The 22,680-nt window shown below is 44.8% G+C and overlaps 1 protein-coding gene across 1 annotated transcript in view; it reads left to right on the forward strand.

Moving 5' to 3' along the window:
* Positions 1 to 5,865: 5,865 nt before the first annotated feature.
* The window catches only part of LOC143930242 (beta-microseminoprotein-like), a 78,950-nt gene continuing 62,135 nt past the window's right edge, over positions 5,866 to 22,680 (forward strand). The window contains exons 1-2 of the mRNA XM_077454388.1: positions 5,866 to 5,927; positions 19,654 to 19,756. Coding sequence (XP_077310514.1) covers positions 5,925 to 5,927; positions 19,654 to 19,756 — 106 coding nt within the window. The 5' untranslated portion in view covers positions 5,866 to 5,924. The remainder of the gene's footprint in view (positions 5,928 to 19,653; positions 19,757 to 22,680) is intronic.

Here is a 22,680-nt window from a genome sequence, read left to right on the forward strand (position 1 = left end):
GGTTTGAAACCCGCAAACTGCAGAGAGACTACAATAACCTGCAGCAACACCGTATACTTCTATCCTGTTATGCTCTAATTTTTGTCTTTTATTTAGGTTCTGAGACTGGCAAATTTGTTAAGTGGCTTGAATACCGCCATTTGCACGTATGACACTCCCCTACTTCCTTCAAGATGGTGTTTCTCTATTGACTGCGGAACTGTGAGTAACATTACCCGAGACACCGCTTTACATTCCTCTCCCTCCCAAAAATTAAAAAGGGGAAAGACATATCCTAGAAGCTCACGGCAGGAAGTAGCAACAGGCCAATCCTAAGGACACCATTTAATGCACCTTGTCTATACCTTTTTACGTACAGCCCCGGCAACTACTAACGTAGATAACACTCCCTGCCTCGCTATGATATGTTTCGCTCTAAGACTGTAAGAGTGGATAGGGCCTATACAGGACGGAAACCAAACTGCGCCTTACTGCAGAAATTGACACACCTATTATTGCTCACGTGACGCCCCTGCATGATGTGGAACACTCTCCGTTTGCATAGGGACTAGACTACCCCTCAAATATACAGGGGTGTCTACTCCTCACTATGTGCTGAGGAGAGTTGAAGTTAAATGCTCAGGATATGGGTTAAAAGTTTACAGTTATTTAAGCTAATATCTGTTATGCAGCTTGGCGCTTAGGCCACAGTTTCTTAGGAACGGTTTTACAAAGTGTTTATAATGTTATTTTCTTCTGCTAACTGGTTAATTGCGACTCGCACAACCCCTTCTCCTCCCTCCACCCCCTTACTCAAGTCCTCTATAGTCTATAATAAATGCCAATGGATGGTCTCAGACACCTTGCTTACAGTTAACCTCTTGATGGGGTCTAGAACCGTGAGATGTGCCGGGCTCCTCTGTTGGTTACCTCCATTACTGCTACAGAGCAGTTAAAGGAAACAGACGCTGTTAGACTGCTCATTGATCACCTCCCACTCTCCACCAAAGGGAAAATACTAACACTTATGTGCATTAATTAAATCCCAAATTGACCCACCACCAACTGGTGACTAGTGGGTACTTTCCTTCTTATCCCTTAACTAATTACATCCTTCCTCCCCCCTCCCCCCGTACTTTACCCCCCCCCCCCCCCCCCATCTCCCCCCCCCCCCTTTTTTTTTTTTCCTTTCTCTCTCTCCCCTCCTCCACGCACGTACGCACTCTCCTTTTCAGTCCCAAAACACTCCACCCTAACACTTTCTAAATCCCCAATATCTCTTGTGAAAACCATTCACAGACGCAGCTTCTCCAGAAAACACCCATCCTAGCCCAACGGCCAAGATGGCATATGCTTTTTTAGGGAAGACACCAACTATTATCTCACATAATGTAAATGGTCTGAATATACCTGAAAAAAGGTCTAAACTGTTGAGAGAACCTTAAAAAAGTGCGCCCATTAGTTGTATTTCTACAGGAAACCCACTTTAAAGACAAGAGTATTCCTAAACTCACTGACAATGTATTCACAAAAGTTTACCATTCTACCAACCCTCTTGCCAAAACGAAAGGAGTGTCCATCCTGCTGAACAAAGATGCACCCTTTGAACTGAAGCACCAACTTACTGATTCCGAGGGAAGGCATTTGTTTCTGAAGGGCACCTGGGAGGGATCCCCTGTAACACTTGCTAATGTGTACTTCCCGAATACCTCCCATGTGCCATTCTGTAGCAAAATAATTAAAGAAATTAAATGGTTTGCGGAGGGATGTGTCTTTTTGGGTGGAGACTTTAACATTCCTATTTCCCCCCTCAGGGATACTTCTTCTGGACACACCCATGTCAGTTATAGGCTTCTTAAACGAATGAAATCGCTACTACAGTCTCTAGCTCTGGTTGATGCATGGAGATCCGTGCATCCATCAGAGAGGGACTTTACCTTTTTCTCCGCACCTCACAAATGATACTCAAGAATTGACATGATCTTTGTCTCACAAAGGGACCTGGGCAACTTACTCGCAGCTGAGATAGGAATTATTGCACTCTCTGACCACGCACCCACAGCTATCTCAATAGAACTGGGTGCACACCGCAAACCTGCATTTAATTGGAGACTCAATCCTACACTCCTTACTGATCAAATTGTGAAAGATGACATCCACAACACGATTAATACATACTTTCACAACAACAATGACACCGACACGAACCCGCTAAATAATTGGGAAGCTCACAAGTCAGTGGTGAGGGGTGAACTTATAAAATGGGGTGCCAGAAAGAAAAGGGAAAGAGAAGGAGAAATTACAAAATTAGCCCAAAAAATTGCTAACTTGGAATTGCAGCACAAACATTCTCAATCTCTCAGGGTAGAAGAGCAACTGACTGAATGCAGAACGGCATTACGCCTTCTACTAGATCTCAAAATCAAAAGATCCCTTTTTTAAAAAAAAAATATTTTTTACGAACAAGGGGATAAGAGTGGGAAACAACTAGCTAGGGCCCTGAAGGAAGCAACACTATCAAGCCATATTCATGCCATAAAGGATAAAGAGGGGACTCTGAAGTACAAATCTAAAGAAATGGCAGACCTGTTTCACAATTATTATGCCAAATTGTACGATCTGCCGGCCCAACACAAACCACCCTATATAACACATACAAAACAAGAAGCAATCAAAGACTTCTTGGAAAATAGTAAATTACCCTCCCTGTCAAGCGACGACACATGCAAACTAGATGACCCTATAGCTATATCAGAAATCTCAGACGCAATATCCGACTTAAAAACAGGAAAGAGCCCTGGCCCTGATGGTTTTACATCACAATACTATAAGATGTACACAATATCTCTCTTGAAACCCCTTCAATCTGCTTTTAACTTCCTAGCAAAAAATAGAAACAACTCCAACTCATTCCTAATGGCACACATACTGTAGCTGTGATCCCCAAACCTAACAAAGACCACTCTGAATGCGCAAACTTCAGACCCATCTCCCTTCTAAATGTTGATCTCAAGATACTGGCCAAAATACTTGCCAACAGATTAAAACCCCTCCTAGCACAGATTATAGGCCCTGAACAAGTGGGATTCATGCCCGGTAGAGAAGCTCGTGACAATACTACTAAAGCGCTGAATCTAATCCATTTTGCCCAAAACTCTAAAACAGTCGGAATATTGCTTTCTACCGATGCAGAGAAGGCTTTCGATAGAGTCTCCTGGGACTACATGATGGACACCTGTGCCCATATCGGACTACGGGAAAACATGCTGTCATGGATCTCAGCACTCTACCAAAATCCCAAAGCCCAAATTAAAGTAAATAACACACTATCTGACCCCATCTTGATCCACAATGGAACACGCCAAGGATGCCCTCTATCTCCACTTCTCTTTATTCTCACCCTAGAACCCCTGATAAGAACAATCAACTTACATAGAGATATTCAGGGCTTCACAGTAAACAATAGAGAATACAAAATAGCCGCATATGCGGATGACCTCTTATTCTTCATCACCAATCCACATATATCCTTACCAAATCTTCAGAAAGTGTTTCAAACCTTTGGGTTCATCTCCAATTTTAAAGTGAATCAATCAAAATCTGAAGCACTCAACCTCACCCTCCCCCCTGACCAACTCCAGAGATTGAAAGACAACTTCCCTTATAAATGGGAACAAATCGCACTCAAATATCTAGGTATAAACTTAACTAGCAACCTCGACGTCTTATACAACGCCAACTATAAACCACTATTATCCGCTATAACAAAAGACCTACTAAGGTGGCACCCAAAAAAATTCTCATGGTTTGGCAGAGCGTCCATTCTGAAGATGACGATACTACCCAGACTTTTATACCTATTTAATGCTCTACCCATAAGAATCCCGGAAACCTTTTTTAGCACTCCCCTAAAGCACAGAGAGACTTCCTCTGGGCAGATAGAAAACCCAGAATCAATTTTGCTCTACTAACGCTTCCCAAAAGCAAAGGGGGTATAGGCCTCCCGGATTTTAAGAAATACTTCCAGGCTGCGCATATCACCAGACTCATAGACTGGCACTGCCATGGCCCTAACAAAGATTGGGTCCAGTTGGAAAGCAATTTAACCATACATAAAACGCTTTACTATCCATGGTCCAAACACTCCAAAAAAGATAAACAGATAGGCCACCCACTGGTTGAAAACACAATCACTATTTGGCACAAAACAGCAAGCCTACACAAAATCGCATCCATCCCAGGTCCACTGACACCACTTGCCAATAACCCTGATTTCCCACCGGGCATGCACCATAAACTACCACATGACCTCCTTATTCACCAATGCATGACAAACTCGAACATCAAAACGTTTGACGCACTTAGCTCTGAGGTGGGCGAGGCATTTCCTGGCCTGTGGTTTTACATGCAATTAAGGGACTTTGTGGTAAATGGTAAACACAAATCCAAATTCTGCCTCCCGTTGACGCAGTTGGAGTCCATATGCTTAAACAGATCACCGGTAGCCCACACCACATCCCTTGCATACTCATGGCTAATTTGTATGCCACACGCCGATAACAATAAACACAAAAGGAAGTGGGAACATGATCTTAAAATGAACATTTCTGAAAAGCAATGGGAAAAGGCGTGTATTTTGACACACAAATGCTCATTAAGCTCCAAATACCAAGAGATTTCCTATAAGGTCCTCACTCGATGGTATCTGACACCGCAAAAGGCCGGAAGATGGTCTCTCCCCACCTCAGATAAATGCTGGAGATGTAAAACTTGCATAGGCTCACTTCTACACATTTGGTGGGAATGTCCTCTCATTAGCGCCTACTGAGATGAAATTAAGACCTGGATAAAACATATAACGGAAACCAATCTAGAACTAAACGCAGCCGCCTGCCTGATCAATTTAGTCCCAACTACCTTAAGTCGCTACAAAAAAAAAACTCTCTCGACACCTACTAGTGGCGGCTAAAACGCTCATACCCATCCACTGGAAAACCTCCACAGTCCCAGGAGTTAAGGACTGGTTAAATAGGGTACAGTACATTTTTAAAATGGAGGAAATAGTGGCAATGAAAAAAGAGAACAGCATATCCTTCAATAGAACTTGGCAACCTTGGCGGGCCTTTACACTCTCGCCAGATTATCAATTACTCATGAGCTGAACTTCCCTTATCCATTACTCTACAGAGAAAAAGGTAATAGTAAGGAGGCAATAGAAGGGCTGTGTTATACATGTCTCTATTGGACACACACTGAACCTAAGGAAATGAACCCTAGTGCGATGGTACCCCCCCCCCGTGACTACCAACCCCCTTTATCCTGTACCCCCCTTCACCCTTCCCCCAATACATAACCTACCTTGTGATATCACTAGTTTATACGCTTCTCTATTTGTCTTTGTTTTCTTTTTTCGTTCTAATTGAGATACTAAGTTACAACACTAATGCTACCTAATTGTATCAGTGTTTGTATACATACCATTGTTGATAACATTTATAATTCTATGCTAATTGTAAACCTCAATAAAACCTTTTTTGACTGTGAAAAAAAAAAAAATCTGTGCTTCAGTTCTACTTTAATAATGATCACCTTAGGGGGGCCTGCCAAGTACCCCACTCTAAAGCACATATGTATAAGGCCTAAACTTGCACTTTTTTTACTTTATTATTTGAGAATCTGAGACCTCTTATTGAACCTTACAATTATCCAAAAACACAGAAAACTGATAAATGATAAGACTAAATAAGTACACCTGAAAATATTGTAGCTGGTTATGAATGTTGCAAAATATTGTGAGTGAAAAGGTATAATAATCTGGACAAATGATAGTAGTTCAGCATTTGTTTACATTTACCATTTCTGTGTAATGTTCAAAAATAGCCTCAAAAGAGTTTAAACAAGACATCCAAAGTTCACTGTGCTCAGTATACGAAGAACCTCTCAGGATGGTAAGTACTGCTCTCTCTTCTAAAAAAAAAAAAAGAATGGAATAATGTGTCAGTATAGAATATGCTAGTAACAATACATTTAATAATAATACAATACTTGCTACAATGCATATATTGCATAATATTGACACTCCTGAGCCTGTTTATTGCTTTATTTATCATGTATTTTATGTTTAATTCTTTTTGACTGATATTGCTTTGTATGTAGAGTAATCCCAATAAAACCACACGTACATTTTTAACCATCTGTTTATTTTACCAGTGAACGTAAATCTAAAGTCAGAACACAAAGTTAGGTATAGAAAATGCAGGTGTTGTATATGTTTAGGAAAGATATACTGTATTTGCGGTACAGAAATATACACTGAAAAATTACGAAGATTAAACTTCCCGATAAACCAATTTATTGAATTGCATTTTAAAAATTCAATAATGTTAAGGCTTCAAGAAAATGTATAATGATTTTTTTTTTAAAAATAAAAGTTTTTTTATTATTGTTTTTACTTAACAAGTTTTAAAATGAAAGTTTACATAATTCTTTGGACATTTATTTAATTTTTTTTTAATCAAAAGAACGTTTATTGAGTATTAAAAAAAGGATATACAAACAAGTGCCCAGTGCAATGGGCACTAAACAGACGGATATCAAATTTCACATAAACGAGTGAGTAATGTGCACATCTGATTGCAGATATAGGAAGCTGTTCGAAGTTTCAAGCAAAGAGTGAATAGGGGAGTCTATCTGAGGGTACAACTCACCGAACACCACCCGGCTCAGTTCGCACCAGAAATTTCGAACGGACCTAAAATTTGTGCGTTTTTTCGGGAGCACTGATTTTAATGATGATTAAAGTGAAAAAAAAAGTGAAATATTCCTTTAAATATCATGGCTGGGGGTGTCTATAGTATGCCTGTGAAGTGCCACGTGTTTCCCGTGTTTAGAACAGTCCCTGCACAAAATGACATTTAACGGAAAAAAAGTCATTTAAAACTGCTTGCGGTTTTAATATAATATCTGGTTATCTTTGAGAAAAATGGCATGGGTAGCCCCCCTGCCCATTACCAGCCCCTTTGGGTCTTGTACGGATATTAAGGAGAACCCCGTACCCAAATAAAAAAAAGGAAAGGCGTGGGGCCCCCAGGCCCTATATACTTAGAACAGCAGTATACAGGCGGTGCAAACAAGACAGGGACTGTGTAGGTTTGTTGTGTTAAGTTGAATCTGTTTGTAATTTTCAACTGGTACATTTTTAAAGTGTAGCTTCAGTAAAAAAATATATTTTTAAGCTTTTTGGAAAACATAGGGAAGGGTTATCACCCCTGTATAATTTTTTTGGCCATCCGTCTTTTTAAATCTCACTTCCTGTTGTCTCCTTCCGTTTGCAAGTAGGAGACGTTTGTAAGTTGGATGTTTGAAAGTAGGGGTCTGTCCTATATGCTCTGCAGAAATGGGGGCCTAAGGTGTTGGTGTTGCCACAACACTGTAAGCCCTCAAAGTGACTCTTGGTGGGCGCTGGAGCGCCCTGCTGTGAACGATTATATCAAGAATTGTAATTACATGCCATTGTTGAACAGTGGTAGAAAATTTGGGCCTTTGGTGGTTGTGGTGGTGGTGCTGCTGGTGCCACAACACTATAAGTCCTCACAGTTACTCTCGGTGGGTGCAGGAATGGGCCCTGCTGTGAAATTGGGGCTGAAAAATTGGGCCTTAGGCACTGCTTGCTGGTGCCACAACACTCCTCCCAGATACTCTAGTTGGAGCGCAGGAGTGAGCCCTGCTGCAAAGCATTGCATCAAAAATTGTATTACATGCCGCTGTTAAACAGGGGCTGAAAAATTGGGCCTATACACTGCAACCCCTAACATATACTCTAGTTGTTGTGCAGGAATGAGCCCTACTGCAAAGCATTGCATCAAAAATTGTATTACATGCCCCTGTTAAACAGGGGCTGAAAAATCGGGCCTATACAATGCAACCTCTACCATATACTCTAGTTTTAGTGCAGGAATGAGCCCTGCTGCAAAGAATTGCAACAAAAATTGTATTACATGCGACTGTTAAACAGGGGCTGAAAAATTGGGCCTATATACTGCAACCTCTACCATATACTCTAGTTGGAGTGCAGTAATGAGCCCTGCTGCAAAGCATTGCATAAAAAATTGTAATTACATGCCCCTGTTAAACAGGGGCTGAAAAATTGGGCTGGTGGCATCACACAGAACCAAAAATGTTCTTCCAAGATATCAGCGGGATCATTGAGGAGGAAGAGGATAGTCAGTCAACATAACAGGACAGTCACTCAGCATCAGCATAGGCAGTCTTGAAGGGATGTGACATTTCAAAAAAAATTATTTGGTTACATCAGCTTCAGGTGCTTGGTAGCTGGTGGTGATCCAAGACTGATTCATCTTTATGAAGGTCAGTCGATCAACTGAGTCGGTGGACAGGCGCACCCTGTGATAGGTTACAAAGCCACCAGCAGGACTGAAGGTGCATTCCGAAAGAACGCTGGATGCAGGACAGGCCAGTAGCTCAATTGCATACTGTGCAAGCTCTGGCCAGTGATCCATCCTCAAGACCCAGTAAGCCAGAGGATATTTGGTGGGAAAGGTGTCCAAGTCTGACCTTGCCTTTAGGTATTGCTGCACCATGTAGTTTAGACGCTGGTGATGGTTGCTGGAACCGATCATACCTTGGGACTGCGGAATAAAAAATTGTCTGAATGCATCGGTCAGATGGCCACCTTCTAAACCGCTCCTTCTGTGACTGACCGAAGTCTCAGCAACACGTTGTCCAGGACCAGGAGTTTGTAACCTCCCAGTCTCTGGGAACGTGTTGCACAGACCTTTCTGCAAGGCCTTCTGGAGATATCTCATCCTCTGCTCCCTCTGCGATGGCAAGATAAGGTCCGTAACCTTACCCTTGTACCGTGGATCAAGGAGAGTGGCCAGCCAGTAATGGTCCCTCTCCTTGATCCGAAGAATAAGAGGATCCTTCCACAGGCATTGCAGGATCAGGGAGGCCATGCAGTGTAGGTTAGCTGAGGCATTCGGTCTGAAGTCCTCTGGGTCACTAAGGACAAGATGATCCGCAGCTACCTCCTCCCAGCCATGTACAAGTCCACGTGTTTCTTGGGACTGTAAATCATCCCTAAAAGACTGCTGCTGCTGATTGCCAGGCTCCACCTCCATGTTGACACAAGCCTCCTCCTCCTCCTCCACTTCCTCTTCCTGTGTGATGGATGGGACAGCAGGAACACTGTCTGGAAAAGGGGGCCTTGAGAGGCAAGGAAGTCCTCCTCTTCCTGCCTCTGTTCTGCCTCAAGTGCCCTGTCCATTATTCCATGCAGCGTATGCTCCAACAGGTGGACAAGAGGTACAGTGTCACTGATGCATGTACTGTCACTGCTCACCATCCTCGTGGCCTCCTCAAATGGTGACAGGACAGTGCATGCATCCCTGATCATGCCCCACTGGCGCGGTGAGAAAAAACTAGCTCCCCTGACCCTGTCCTGGTGCCGTAGTCGCACAGGTACTCATTGATGACCCTCTGCTGTGTGTGCAGCCGCTGCAGCATGGCCAACGTTGAGTTCCACCTGGTGGGCATGTCACATATAAGGTGGTTCTTGGGCAGGTTCAACTCCTTTTGGAGCTCAGCCAGCCGAGCACTGGCATTAAATGATTGGCAGAAATGCACACAGACTTTCCTGACCTGCCTCAGGACATCCTGTAAGCCCAGGTACCTGCCCAAGAACCGCTGCACCACCAGGTTAAGGATGTGAGCCACACAGGGCACATGGGTCAGTTGTCCCTGTCGGAGGGCGGAGAGGAGGTTGGTGCCATTGTCACAAACCACCATTCCTGACTTAAGCTGGCGTGGCATCAACCACCTCTCGGCCTGCCCCTGCAGAGCTGACAAAACATCCGCCCCAGTGTGGCTCCTGTCCCCCAAACAAACCAGCGCAAGCACAGCATGACGTCTTTTTGCCTGCGTATTTGCGTAGCCCCTTGAATGCCTATGGAGCACCGCTGCTTCCAATGACAGAGTCACTGGAAGAGAGCATGGAGGAAGAAGAAGATGAGGGGGTGGAGGAGAGAGGTTTGTCACAACCAGTAGTAGCATTTTGGAGGCGTGGTGGCAGAACAACCTCCAACACTACTGCACCTTGTTCTGTATCCTTCCCAGCTGCCAGAAGAGTGACCCAATGGGGCGTGAAAGATAGGTAATAAAGTAAGTAAGCGGTAATATGCACCTTACCACTGACCGCCCTGTCCAGCGAGGCAAGGACATTGCCTTCCACATGCCGGTAGAGAGCCGGAATCACCTTCCGTGAGAAAAAGTGGCGTTTGGGGACCTGCCACTGAGGAACCGCACATTGCACAAACTAACGGAAGGGGGCCGAGTCTACCAACTGAAAAGGCAGCAGTTGAAGTGATAGCAATTTAGCCAAGCTAACATTCAACCACTGGGCATGTGGATGGCTGGGAGTGAACTTCTTTCAACGGTCCAGAAGCTGGGGCAGGGAAATTTGCCTGCTACAATCGGACGTGGGTGTACAGTACTGCTAGCAAAGTGCCCGCAAGTACTTGACTTGACTGTCACTTGACTGTCACACACCTAATTCTACGCCTTTATTCCTCTCAGTGCAGGTTTCAGAGAGGACGGAAGGTCTAGTGGGGTTGGAGATCCCAGCTGATGAGGAGCAAGGAGAGGTCCGCTTTGTTCTTTGGTGTGGGTCTTTAAGGTATGCTTGCCAACGAACTGCATGGCAGGCCAACATATGTCTGGTCAAGCATGTGGTGCCCAAGCGGCTGATGTTTTGGCCACGTGAGATACGCTTGAGACATATGTTGCAAATAGCAGCGGTGTGATATGATTCACTCGTCTCAAAAAAGGCCCACACCAAAGAACTTTTGGAATAACGCGCAGAGGCAGCGCCCTGCACAGGTGGAGCTCTGCGATGTGATTCAGTCGGTGTGCTGCCCCTAAGCTTGCCTCGGAGGGCACCCTGCCTCGTTGGAGATGTGCCTCCGCCTCCTCCTCCTCCCCTCTCCTATCAGGCACCCACATCAGTGACCTCATCATCCCCTCCCTCTTCATCACTGGAGCAAACCTGCCAGTATGCTGCAGCTGGTGGAACATGACTGCCAGATTGCTGTCCTTCTTGAGTATCCCCTCTCTCTGCGCTACTGCCTTCCTCTAGCTGGGTATCATTTTCAGAGCCTTCAAAACACTGGGCATCCTCCTGGAGCATGTACCCAACACTATGCTCAAACAGTTCGGGGGACTCCTCGGGAGGACATGGTGGGTCTAGGGAAGGACTGATGATGACATTGAGACGAGGGAAGAGAACACGTTGGCAGCTGCTTTGATAGTACCCTGAGCCTGGGTGAGAGAGGATGAGGAGGATGAAGAGGGCTTGGTCATCCACTCTACCAAGTCTTCGGGAATGATGCGGCTCAATAAATCCAGCTGCCGAAAATAAGGACAAGCGTGTCCCATGGCAACGTGCTGATGATGATGTACCGTGTCCACAACCAGCACTGTTGTCTCTAGACACAGAGCCTACTTTCCCTCTTTTTTTGGCTCGTGACTGTCTGCCTCTCCTTGTTGGCCTTCCAGACATAGTAATGGCCTGCAGGGAGATGGGAAAACGAGCAATTGGGTAGTGTATATTGTGCTGGAGACACACAACACCCACAAACTACTGCAGATGCCTGTATGAGAGAACACCAGCAATAAAGGGTAGATACAGGTGTATACTGCGCTGGAGGCACACAACACCCACTAACTCCTGCAGATGCTGGAGAAAAAAACACACTGTCCCTGCAATCTAGCTCTTTCCCTGCATGCCGGAACACACTACACTAGGCCGCCGCGCTGGTGACCTTATATAGTGTGGGGCGTGTACTAAACTCCCCTGAGCTACAATTGGCCACAGGCATCTTGCCTGTGGGCAATTATTGCTCTCTTTGCTGCCGGCACTGTGATTGGCCAAGCATGTGGGGTCACAGTGCATGCTTGGCCAATCATAAGCCAGCAATGCACTGCGATGGCGCAGTGCATTGTGGGCCGTGAGCGTCACAGGAATTTGGCGCGAACGGCCCATAATGTTCGGTATTTGCCGAACATGCGAAAAGCCGATGTTTGAGTCGAAGATACGTTCAACTCGAACACCAAGCTCATCCCTACTCTCCGTGTTCACTTACATATATGTAGCACTAACCCCGAAGGAGCTGCTGGTTTTATTGAGGCTTATCATTACCTCACCTGCTCGCCTCTTCATCTTAGGGGGGTCCCGTGGAAAGTAGCCCAAATGATGGTATATCAGACACGTGGTCCTTTTTGAAGATTTATTTAGGGGTAACACCAAAGAAAGACACAAGACACAGTCCTTCAATAGAGGCTTAGGGGATAAAGGGGAGTTCAGGCACCTGGTAATTGTGGGTTAGAGGTATAGGTCAGATCCAGAGGACAAACAGCTCCACAGACTGGATCCAGCAGTCACTGGATAGGCCCCTCTCCCTTGACCTAGCAGCCGATGAGATGCTAAACAAAGTCTCTGACACAGACTTGTTAAATGAACTTAGAGGTTTTGAGGGTAGATACACAACAAAGTCTTTGCCACAGACTTGTTACTTGAACTTATTGGTTTTGAGAGTTTTTAGGAAGAACTACCATACAGTACCAGATTCTTTCAGCCAACCCAGCGACACTGTAAGGATATTGATCTGGGTTGCGTCCTCAAACTGAGTCTCCAGGCTCCTCCAGAGACCAGCCTTGCGCTCGGTCCTCCACTGGAAAAGTCCTCCCCTGGATCCTCCAGCTTTCTTGGCTTCTCCCCCCAGATGAGACAGCACAGGACCACCCCTGGATCAGCAGGCCCCAAGACATTCCTTGGCCCACACTCTCAGTTGCAAGGCCTCGGGCCAGCCGGCCCCAAGGCGCAAGACCATGCGACACAGACCCCAGACCAGGAGGGCCATGGGGTTGAGATCATGGATCATGCAAAACAAACCCAAAAAAATGGCGTTGGTACCTTAAATACCCTCTCCCAGAATGCGCAGCGGGAAACCACAACCACTGAACCATTTCCGAGCAAGAGGTAGCATTCAATGCATCCAGCCTGCTGCTGTTCCACACCCACCAATGGTGACGGCGAGACCTATGGTCAGGTGGGAATCAGTGAAACCCAGCTGAACTGGTACAGAAACCAGAACTTTTAGAGAAATTAGTCTGTGCCAAACTACAGCTAAAGACAATTAAATTTAAAAAAGAACCATAGCGTCTGCTCATCAGGAGCAGGGCTCTACACATATATATCCTTAAGGGATTGGAATGTTTGGACCGTCCCGTTGTTTAGTACATGTGAAAGAAAAATAATTCCCTTGGATATCCAAAGGCTTTGGTCGGGGACATGAGAGTTGTCCCACAGAGGCGTGTGGGCATGAATTATAGGGGCCTTAATTGTGTTCATGGCTTGCTGCCAGATTTTACAGTGATGGGATAGCATATTGTTTTTGAAATCTGAGGGCTTGTGTTTGCCGCAAAAGAGAATCTGGAGTGGATGGGCTACAAAGCTTGTGTGAGGGGAGCAAACTAGGGTTAAATAGGTCCTTGTCTATTTGGTTGAGGTAGTAAAAGTGCGACAGCTGAGAAGCGGCATAATATTGGTCTGGGTCAGGGTGGGCAGTGCCCCCCAAATGAACGGGGCATTTCAGAGTCCGCCAAGAGAGCTTGTGTCAGGACGAGCCCCACACAAAGGTGTTAAGAATAGCTTCCATGGATTTGAAAATTCAGGCAGGGATATGGAGGGGAACGTGCCAGAATAAGTAAAGCAACTTGGAGAGGAGAATCATTTTAACTAAATTTATACGTCCCATGATTCCTAAAGGGAACCGGGACCAGACTTGCATTTTGGTTTTAAGAAAGGAAAAGAGGGGTTCTATGTTCAAACCTATGTACTCCTCCGGTGCCCTCGAGCACTGCACACCTAGGTATCTGGCCTGCTCAAACAAGAGGGAGTGCTGTCTGAGCTGCAGACGGTGCACCCAGATCTAGCGGGAGAATTTGTGATTTAGACCAATTAATTTAAAAACCGGAGTATTCCCCGAACTGCTGTATCAGCCGCAGAGCTGCCTCCAGTGATGGCCTTGAGTCTTCCAAATATAGGAGCATATCATCCACGTATAAACTAAGGGTCGCAGTCAGTCGGCCCAGGCGGAGTCCTTTAAGGGAATGTGCCCTAATGGCAATGGCCAGAGGCTCCATAGCAAGGGCATACAATAATGGGGATATGGGGCATCCCTGGCGGGTACCCCTGGACAAAGCGAACGGCTCAGAGATCTTGCCATTGACCTGGATGCGGGTGGTGGGGGCCTTGTAAAAGAGTTGTAGCCATTTAACAAACTTGGGGCCGAAGCCAAACCAGCAGAGGCATTCCCAAATGTAGTTCCATTCCACAGAATCGAATGCCTTAGCGGCATCCAGGCTCTCCACCACCCTGGATCCAGTATTGTCATGTGTGGCCTGCAGGTTCATGAAGAGCCTGCGGAGGTTGAACGCAGTATTTTTGTTTGGCATAAATCCAGTCTGATCGGGATGGATTAAACTAAGTATGACTTTATTGAGTCGTAGGGCAAGAATTTTGGCTAGGATTTTTACATCAAGCTGTAGGAGCGAGATAGGGTGGTAGGACTCAGGGAATCGGGGGTCCTTACCTGGTTTGGGTATGAGGACAATAAGAGCCTCTCCCATGGATAATGGGAGAGACTCAGGCCGCCTACACGCGGGCGGATTGTCTGGCCAACAAAGTTCGTCAGACAATCCGACAGACAATCCGTCCTACTTTTGAATGAACGGACTTGACCACACACGATGAGCAGACAGTCCGCCGAAAGCTTGCGCGATGACATGTACGGCACGTACGACGGGACTAGAAATTCGACGTCCAATACACTGCAATGCAACCTTCGGCGTGTAAATCCTTTCTGAGCATGCGCCATACTTAGTCCGTCCAACTTGCCTACACACGAGTGGACTGTCCGCTGAAACCAAGTTTGGACGGACAAAATTACGGAAATTCCGAAAGACTTAGTCCGCCAGACTGTCCGCTGAAAAAGTCAGCTGAAGCCCAAACACGTTTCAGCGGACTAAGTTGGGCAGACAATCCGCCCGTGTGTACGCGGCCTCAGTGTCAAATATGTAGGCGTAAAGAGATTGCAGTTTGGGTATAAGGGTTTCCTGAAAATGTGTGTAGAATTCAAGAGGAAGGCCATCTGAGCCAGGTGCCTTGGAGGATGGGAGATGTGCCAGCACCTCGGCAATGCATTCCGGGGTGATAGACACATCCAGTTGGGTCTTTTAGGAGGGAATGAGGCTGGAAAATCAGTACCATGGAGGAATTGGGCTAATTCAGTTTGGGTGTGGCATGCTGTAGATGTGTAGAGGGTGGAGTAGAGTCATTTAAATTCGTCTGCCACCGAGCTGGGATCTGTAATCACAGTACCAGAGGCGGTCCGAAGATGGACCACGACTGGGGGGCTGTGGTCGAGGTGGGCCATGTAGGCAAGCAATTTGCCCGCCCGTTCACCATGCTCAAATACACGTTGTTTACTAAAAAAAATACCCCGTTTCGCTTTTTCAAAATGTAGTTGGTCAGTCAATCTAGACTGAATGGATCAGGGAGGCATTGGCTGGTGAGGGATCTGCTAAAAACACCTGTTCAAGGGAGTTCAATCGCTCTTCAGATTGTTGAAGTGTGAGTTTGGGCGTGGCTTTGTGTTTATTTATGCGCGTGGATAGATTTAGGCGGTCATGTAGTTTGAAGGTCTCCCAAATCAGACCAATAGGTGCCGTGCCTAAATTGGCATGAAAGAAATGAATTCACTCCCTTTGGGCACCATCCAGGTCCGGCAGGACGGTGAGCCAAAATGGGTTCAAAGTCAAAGAGGCCTAAGTGCTGATACGATAGTATATATGTGATAAGAATAAAAATAGAAAAAACCTTAATGGTCAGGCTGCGACCATAAGTAGTGTTCTGTCACGCTAAGGGTTAATAGGTAAAGTAATGGTGCGCTCTAATCATTTTTCCATTTAGCCACTGCAATGAAAAGGAGTAAATACTACTCTATATAATTTCATTCAAATAAAGTGCTAAGTGCAATAATCCATCCTCTGCACATAAACCAAAAAATGCTGAATATTATCGAAATCAATATACCAAAATGATTATAAAGTGCCAAAGTACTGTGCGAAAATGCTCAAATAAAATCATATGTGCAATAAAAGGAAATATAATACATATGCTACTTCATAAATAAAGTGCTAAATATTGTGCAAAATAGCTCAAATGAAACTAGAAAAATATGTGCAAAATTCGCTGTGAAAAATAGATATGTTATGTCATACATGCAAAGGAAAAAAATGCTCTATGCCCCTCGCACCTATAATTAAAGTGCACAGTGCAGTAGAATACCCACCTTGAATCAAGTACTAACTACAATCAGGTTGTTGTATAACACCACTGGTTGTAGCTCCACAGATCAAAAAACTAAATTAACTGTGATCAAGCAAATGCTCAGTCCATTGCCATATATATGGTTTAGACCAGAAATGTATTGCGATCACATCACGATTGATGTTAAGCTTAAGGATTCTCAATGATGTCACTTCAATCTTCAAATATTGCATTTCACCATCATGTTCCTCATAAACCAAAGCGGTGGCAGTGCATGTAAAACAATCAGCTGTTGAAGGCATACCCCACACAGACTAAACACGGCAGGTGTGTTCACCGAGAGACACTCCACTGGATTATGTCAAAGGCTCCTCCCGACGCGTTGCATCACGTGACTTTATCAAGGATCCAAAATGGGTTCAGCCGCCAGATGTGGGAGGGATAAGCCTCAGGGAGGTGCAGAGTCATCCAATATGGGGAGTGATCCGAGAACACCCTGGTGCCGAACCCCACATAAATGAGCCTAGGCAGCAGGGTGGGCGAGACCAATATCATATAGATGCGAGACATAGCTGGCTGTGAGTAAGCAATCTTGGTTGGGTATTTGTGTCTCCAGGAATCAGTCATGGCGAACTCCTAGATAAATCTGCCAAATCTGGTGATGTGTGTGGGGGGGGAGGGGGTGGCAATTGTGCGGTCATGCCAATTCTATCTAAATTGGGGTTTATCCTCGTGTTAAAGTCACCAATCCAGATGGCAGGCACTGTGGGGTGTTGGACCATAAAATCAAGTCCCTCTTGCAGGGTGTGAAATTGGAATGGCGGTGGGATATAATAGGCCATAAGCAGCATCTCCAAGCCACTAATGGTGGTGTGCAAGAATAGGAACCGGCCCTGAGGATCCAACCGCAAACCGTGAAGCTGGAATTGCACCGTTTTGGCAATGAGGATGGCTATCCCACAGGCATTATAGGTGTAAGGAGCTTGGTATAACCAGCCCACCCAAGGTTTTTTAAGTGCCAGTTGGGTTTGGCTTGTAATATGGGTTTCAACAAGGACTGATATGTCAGCCCGTATGGACTTGAGGTGTGAGAGGACAGCCACCCATTTAGGTTCGGCACAGAGTCCTTGCATGTTCCAGGTGATTATCTTGAGCAAAGCCATCGGGTGTCAAGGAAGGTTTGGGTTATGCAGTCGGATCCAACAGGGGGGGGGAGGCATTGAATGTACCGTGAACAGCAAGACAACATACATTTAGAGAGGAACATTACACTTGAGGGTGCGGCAGGTATGTGCAAGCAGATGGCCGAGAACAAAACAGTAGCCCAGCCAGTGGCACAGAGAACCATCCCCAATGTTACAGAGCAGGTATGACATGACATGAGACTTTTTCTAAGAGACAGATATATGCAATATGTCAAATGTGAACAGCAGATCAAATAAAACATGTAAATTTCGTCAGCTCTGGACCAGCATGGCAAAACACTTAAACAAACACCCGCCACAGCCGTGGGGGTGATAGCTGGCCAGGGAAACAAGTCTTGAGCAAATGATAGCGAGCACCAGGTCAGAGGAGCAGTGGGGGAAGACACAGCTCCGGGGGCAACCATGGCAGTTTGTGGGGGCGACAACAGGGAAACTGTAGAACACAAAACAGAGAGAGGTAGAGAGTGTGCGATTATGCAGAGTGAGCGCCCATGAGGTGTCCGAGAACAAATTGAGGATAGTGGACGGGGGGTTCAAGGGAGCGGGAGGGATGAAGTGGGACACCCAACGCACTTGCATAGTCCTGTGAGCTGGGAGGTAATCTATCCTTGGAAAGACATCGAGGGTGGGGAAGAGGGGGGAGAGTAAGGGAGAGGGGAGCCGAAAACTGAAAACTCAAGTGTACCCGCTCCACTCCTTTGGTAAATCAATTTCACTTTGCAAAGTGAATACAGGTGAATAGGGCAACTCTGTGTTCAGTTAATATATACACTTATGTACTAGCAAAAATAGTTTTTTTTTTCCCCCTTGCACATTATTGGGTATTTAAAATTAAACTCAGGTTTGAACAGCCTCTACTCATTTAGTAGATGAACTCAATTATTACCCCTTGATTTAGGAATCCTGCTTGTTTATACACACTGTAAAAGATCAGCAACTATTCCAGTCTATAGGAATGTAGTCAAAGGTCAAGCATTGTATTATATAGTGCTGTTTTTTGTCATCCAAAAAAAATTTAACTATTTTTTTGTAATTCTTTTTTTTCCACTAAATGATACATTTATAAAGAAGCAATTTTCAAGTAAAATAAAGTATTCTTCAATATAGCACGTTGATATTATTTTCTATCATCAACTTGCTAATGACATAATCACATATCTAACTTCAACCTAATGCACTACTACACTAACAGTAATAGGAGTAGGAGGGGATAAAAGGTTGCAAAATACACTAAAAAAAGGAAGATTTGAAGGTTGTTGACAGCTTTACTACAGACCTGAGCAGGAAAGTAACATCCACAAAATGATGAGGCAACTGTGCCAAATATCATTGACTCAAATGATGCAAGGGTATACCACTGATGTTGAATTTTATGTGCACACAGAATGCAGATTGTCCACTCACTAGAGATCAGTGAAGTTCCTAAAATTGTAAAATTGCTTTCCCATTCACTGGAGACCAATGACTACCATGATAATTCAGCCTACCCATTAGAATATAATAGCACCACTATGGATGCAACCTATTTATTCACTACAGTCCGTTGACATCACTGAGAATGCAGCTATTGATTAGAAACCAGTGTATCCCCCCCCCCCCCCCTTTATCAATGCAGTGTATCCATTCACTAGAGACCAGCAACATCAATGCAAATGTATCCTTAAAGTGGTTCTAAAGCCTAAACATTTTTTTACCTTAATGCATTCCTTGTTTACATTTTATAATTTTATTTTAGCAGTTTACTTTAAAAGTCTAGTGACAAGACGTATGTGCTAGAAACCAGTGACGCAATTATCCATTCATCATATCTCTTTTATACAGCATTTGTTTTTTCACACCCCAAATGTTTTCAAAGGATTGCAGCAAACGCATAATAAAAATCACAGAAAATGTCCACAAAAGTAAAAGTCATAGTGGTAGTTGACCAATACCATTGCCTGTTTATGCATATCTGCACTTAGATTTTTTGTTATTCTGTAAAGCATGCTTCAAAAGTATTTTTCTACTGAAATAATGTTGTACCCAACTAACCCAAACAAACATTTATTACATACCTTTCAGAAATACCTTGTGACTATTTTATTGTTTGCTGTTACCTCCTTTGTTGTGTGTGAAGCAGCCTGTTTTATGATCCAAACTGAACAGCTTGAAGAGCCACTAAAGGGTGAGTTGAAATTGTTACTCCCTACAGAAAAGCTGCATGTTGCATCCAAACAAGAGCGTTGCTAGGTCTGCAAAAGATCTGGGGCTAGATCCCATAGCAGAGGTCACCAACCTTTTTGCATGCCCGAGGGGGGTGGGGGGTCGACCGTTGGTAAGCAATTTTTCATGGGCGATGGCTGGTGTTGGCGCTTCAATCATCATGGCACCATGGTTGATATGGTGTCAGGGAAACTGAAGTACATTATTTATTATATATTGTTAAATTCTAATATAAAATGAAGTGGTTCAACTCACCATAGTGCAGAATTACTATGGGGGCTCCACCAGATGCAGTGCATCACTCATCACTGTCGCCTGTCAACAGATGCAGCGTGTTACTTGCCACTTTCATCTGGCAACAGATGTGGATTGTCACTTGCTACATCTACTGCCACCAGTTGCAGATTGTCACTTGCCACGTCTCCTGGCACCATTTGCAGATTGCCACATCTCCTGCCACCATTTGTAGATTGTCACTTGCCACGTCACCGGCCACCAGATGTGGGTTGTCACTTGCCAAATGATGTGGATTGTCACTTGCCATGATAGTCAGTGCCAACATATGTGCATTGACGCTGCATTGGTGGCAGGCTGACAGCACTGGTTCATTTAGTGGGAGCAACAGAGCGGTGATGTGGGGTGAGCAGTGAGAGATGATGTCATCTCGCTGCTCCCCGCTGCACCTCCGACATTGAAGCAAGGGGGTCTGGCTGCAAAATGGAGCTCTATGATGATAGGAAGCACATGACCACAACTCCACCATGCTGTGAGGGCGGAAGAGCTCCGATGTGTGGCGGGCAGTGAGAGATGATGTTATCTCTCTGCTGCTCACCACACCTCGCTCCCAAATTGAAGAGGCCTGGCTGTGAAGAACGCTGATGTGGAGTGGGAAAAGAGAGATGTCATCTCTGCTCGCTTCTCTCCTCCACCTCTCATGCAGCCAGTCTGCCGCCGCAGCAGCCGCAAACGCTGGTTAGGCAGGGACCCTGCGGCAAGAAACTCTGGGCTATGTGTCCCAGATTCGGGCCTATAGCCCCAATACCTACCCCCTAGCAAAGCCCCTGCATCCAAACAAAACAAAATAAACCTCTAGCAATTAGAGTGTGAGAGTGTGAGTCTGTTCAAAGCATTCATTTTCACCATATACAGCAATCCTAGACAAATTTCAGCCCCAGGGCCAAATCTGGCCTATTGGCTGTCCCTATTTGGCCATCAATATCTCCACTGTTAGCATGCCTTTCTGAGCCTGTCAGCTTCCTCACCAAGGAAACAGATGTCCATGTGAATTGATGCTATAACTCAAAGGAGAGAGCCTGAGGAGCTGATTGGTACAGCAGGAAGGCTCTGTGCTGGTAGGAGAGCATTGCCTAGGAGACATCTTGAAGTTCTCCCACCACTCTTCTACCTGGCCAAGTTCTTCCTATGTTAACACCTGCAGGCTGCAAACCCCAGGAGCTGTGCACCTGTTCTTCAGTCTAGGTCAGGATCTGCAGAAATCCCCGCTGTACCAATCTCAGGCTCTCTCCTTCCAGTGCCAGTGCTTTTCAGAGGGAATGTGACAGGCAATGAGGAGGTGTAATATCACCTCTTCACTGCCTGATTTAAATGTATAATGGCGCAATAACAGTCTGCAATTGTGTGCATTGCAAATGGTTGCAGCATGGCCTTATTGAACTCAATGGGCAAGTTTGACTAAAGCTGTCGCTTGTCAAACTCTGCAGCCCAAGGTAAATATGCAGTGGGAGAAGCATGTGAACAGCTCCGTTTGCTAATATTTTACAGTTCAGGCGGGCAGGCGCAAGGGGAGGACCACAGCTCAGCTGCCCTTTTTCAACCCAATTAAAGAGAAAAAAAATCTAGTACCACGGTGTCTCAAAAATAAAACATACACAATTTTTTTAGATCCATCTATTAAAAGGAATCAATACCTGTAACTATGGATGCGTTTCAGCCTCATCATCTGAAAAAGACCTAGCTCATAAGCAGTTATTATTCCTAGTGCCAGGTGTTTGTTTTTAATATGTTAATGTACTTACAGATTAATAAATATTAATATTGAGCGGAATTATGTTTGCCCCCCCACAATAGTCCCAGTTTCTCATGTGGCCCATTGGAAATACAAATTGCCCATCTGATATACAGTATAGTTGAAGATTGCTTTAGCATTGTTATAATCAGTACTTGCACTTGCCTGTAAAAGCATCACTGTAATACCTTACTCAACTGAAGTAAATGGACCCTTCTGTATAGGCAAAGGTACCTATGGGTATGTTGCCATCAGCGTGGACCATCAATATGTAGGATTTGCAAAAGCAAAAAAATATTGGGTTTATAAATAGGTTTTCATAATTTGTATTATGTACCCCTGTAACTGCAAGCTTTGGAAACCTGCATACAGCAATTGAAACAAAACTGCAATCTGCAATTTCATCACATCAAACAGGCTTAGTATGCCCTACACCTAATCAGGGGTATATATGAAACTAGTGCAATGCTACTTCTGTCTACTAGGAAGAGGGATAAATTCTGCATTACCCTTCTTAAATAATGACCTATGAGCCAGTTTCTCAACCAGTGGTACCCCAGGAAGTACGTCTAGCAGGATCAGAAGGGTTATTTTATACATGAGTAACAAGTAACTAAAAATCTCAATTATAGAATGTCTTATTAATTTAAAGCATAAAGGGTCTTTGAAATTATTTTAAACATTCAAAGGGAGCACCAGGGGGTACGTAGAAAACATTCAATGTAATAAAGGACTTAATAATCTAATGAAGTTGTGACACCAGTCACACAACAAACAATACATCCAGGCACATCCTTGTTGTTTCAGGCAAAGGAAGTTATTTAAATAAAAATAACATAACCAGTACCCAAAACTCTCTC

This window comes from Lithobates pipiens, unplaced genomic scaffold (genome assembly GCF_037356315.1).
Source record: "Lithobates pipiens isolate NorthernLeopardFrog02 unplaced genomic scaffold, aLitPip1_a1.2 Scaffold_25, whole genome shotgun sequence".
NCBI classification, from domain to species: Eukaryota; Metazoa; Chordata; class Amphibia; order Anura; family Ranidae; genus Lithobates; species Lithobates pipiens.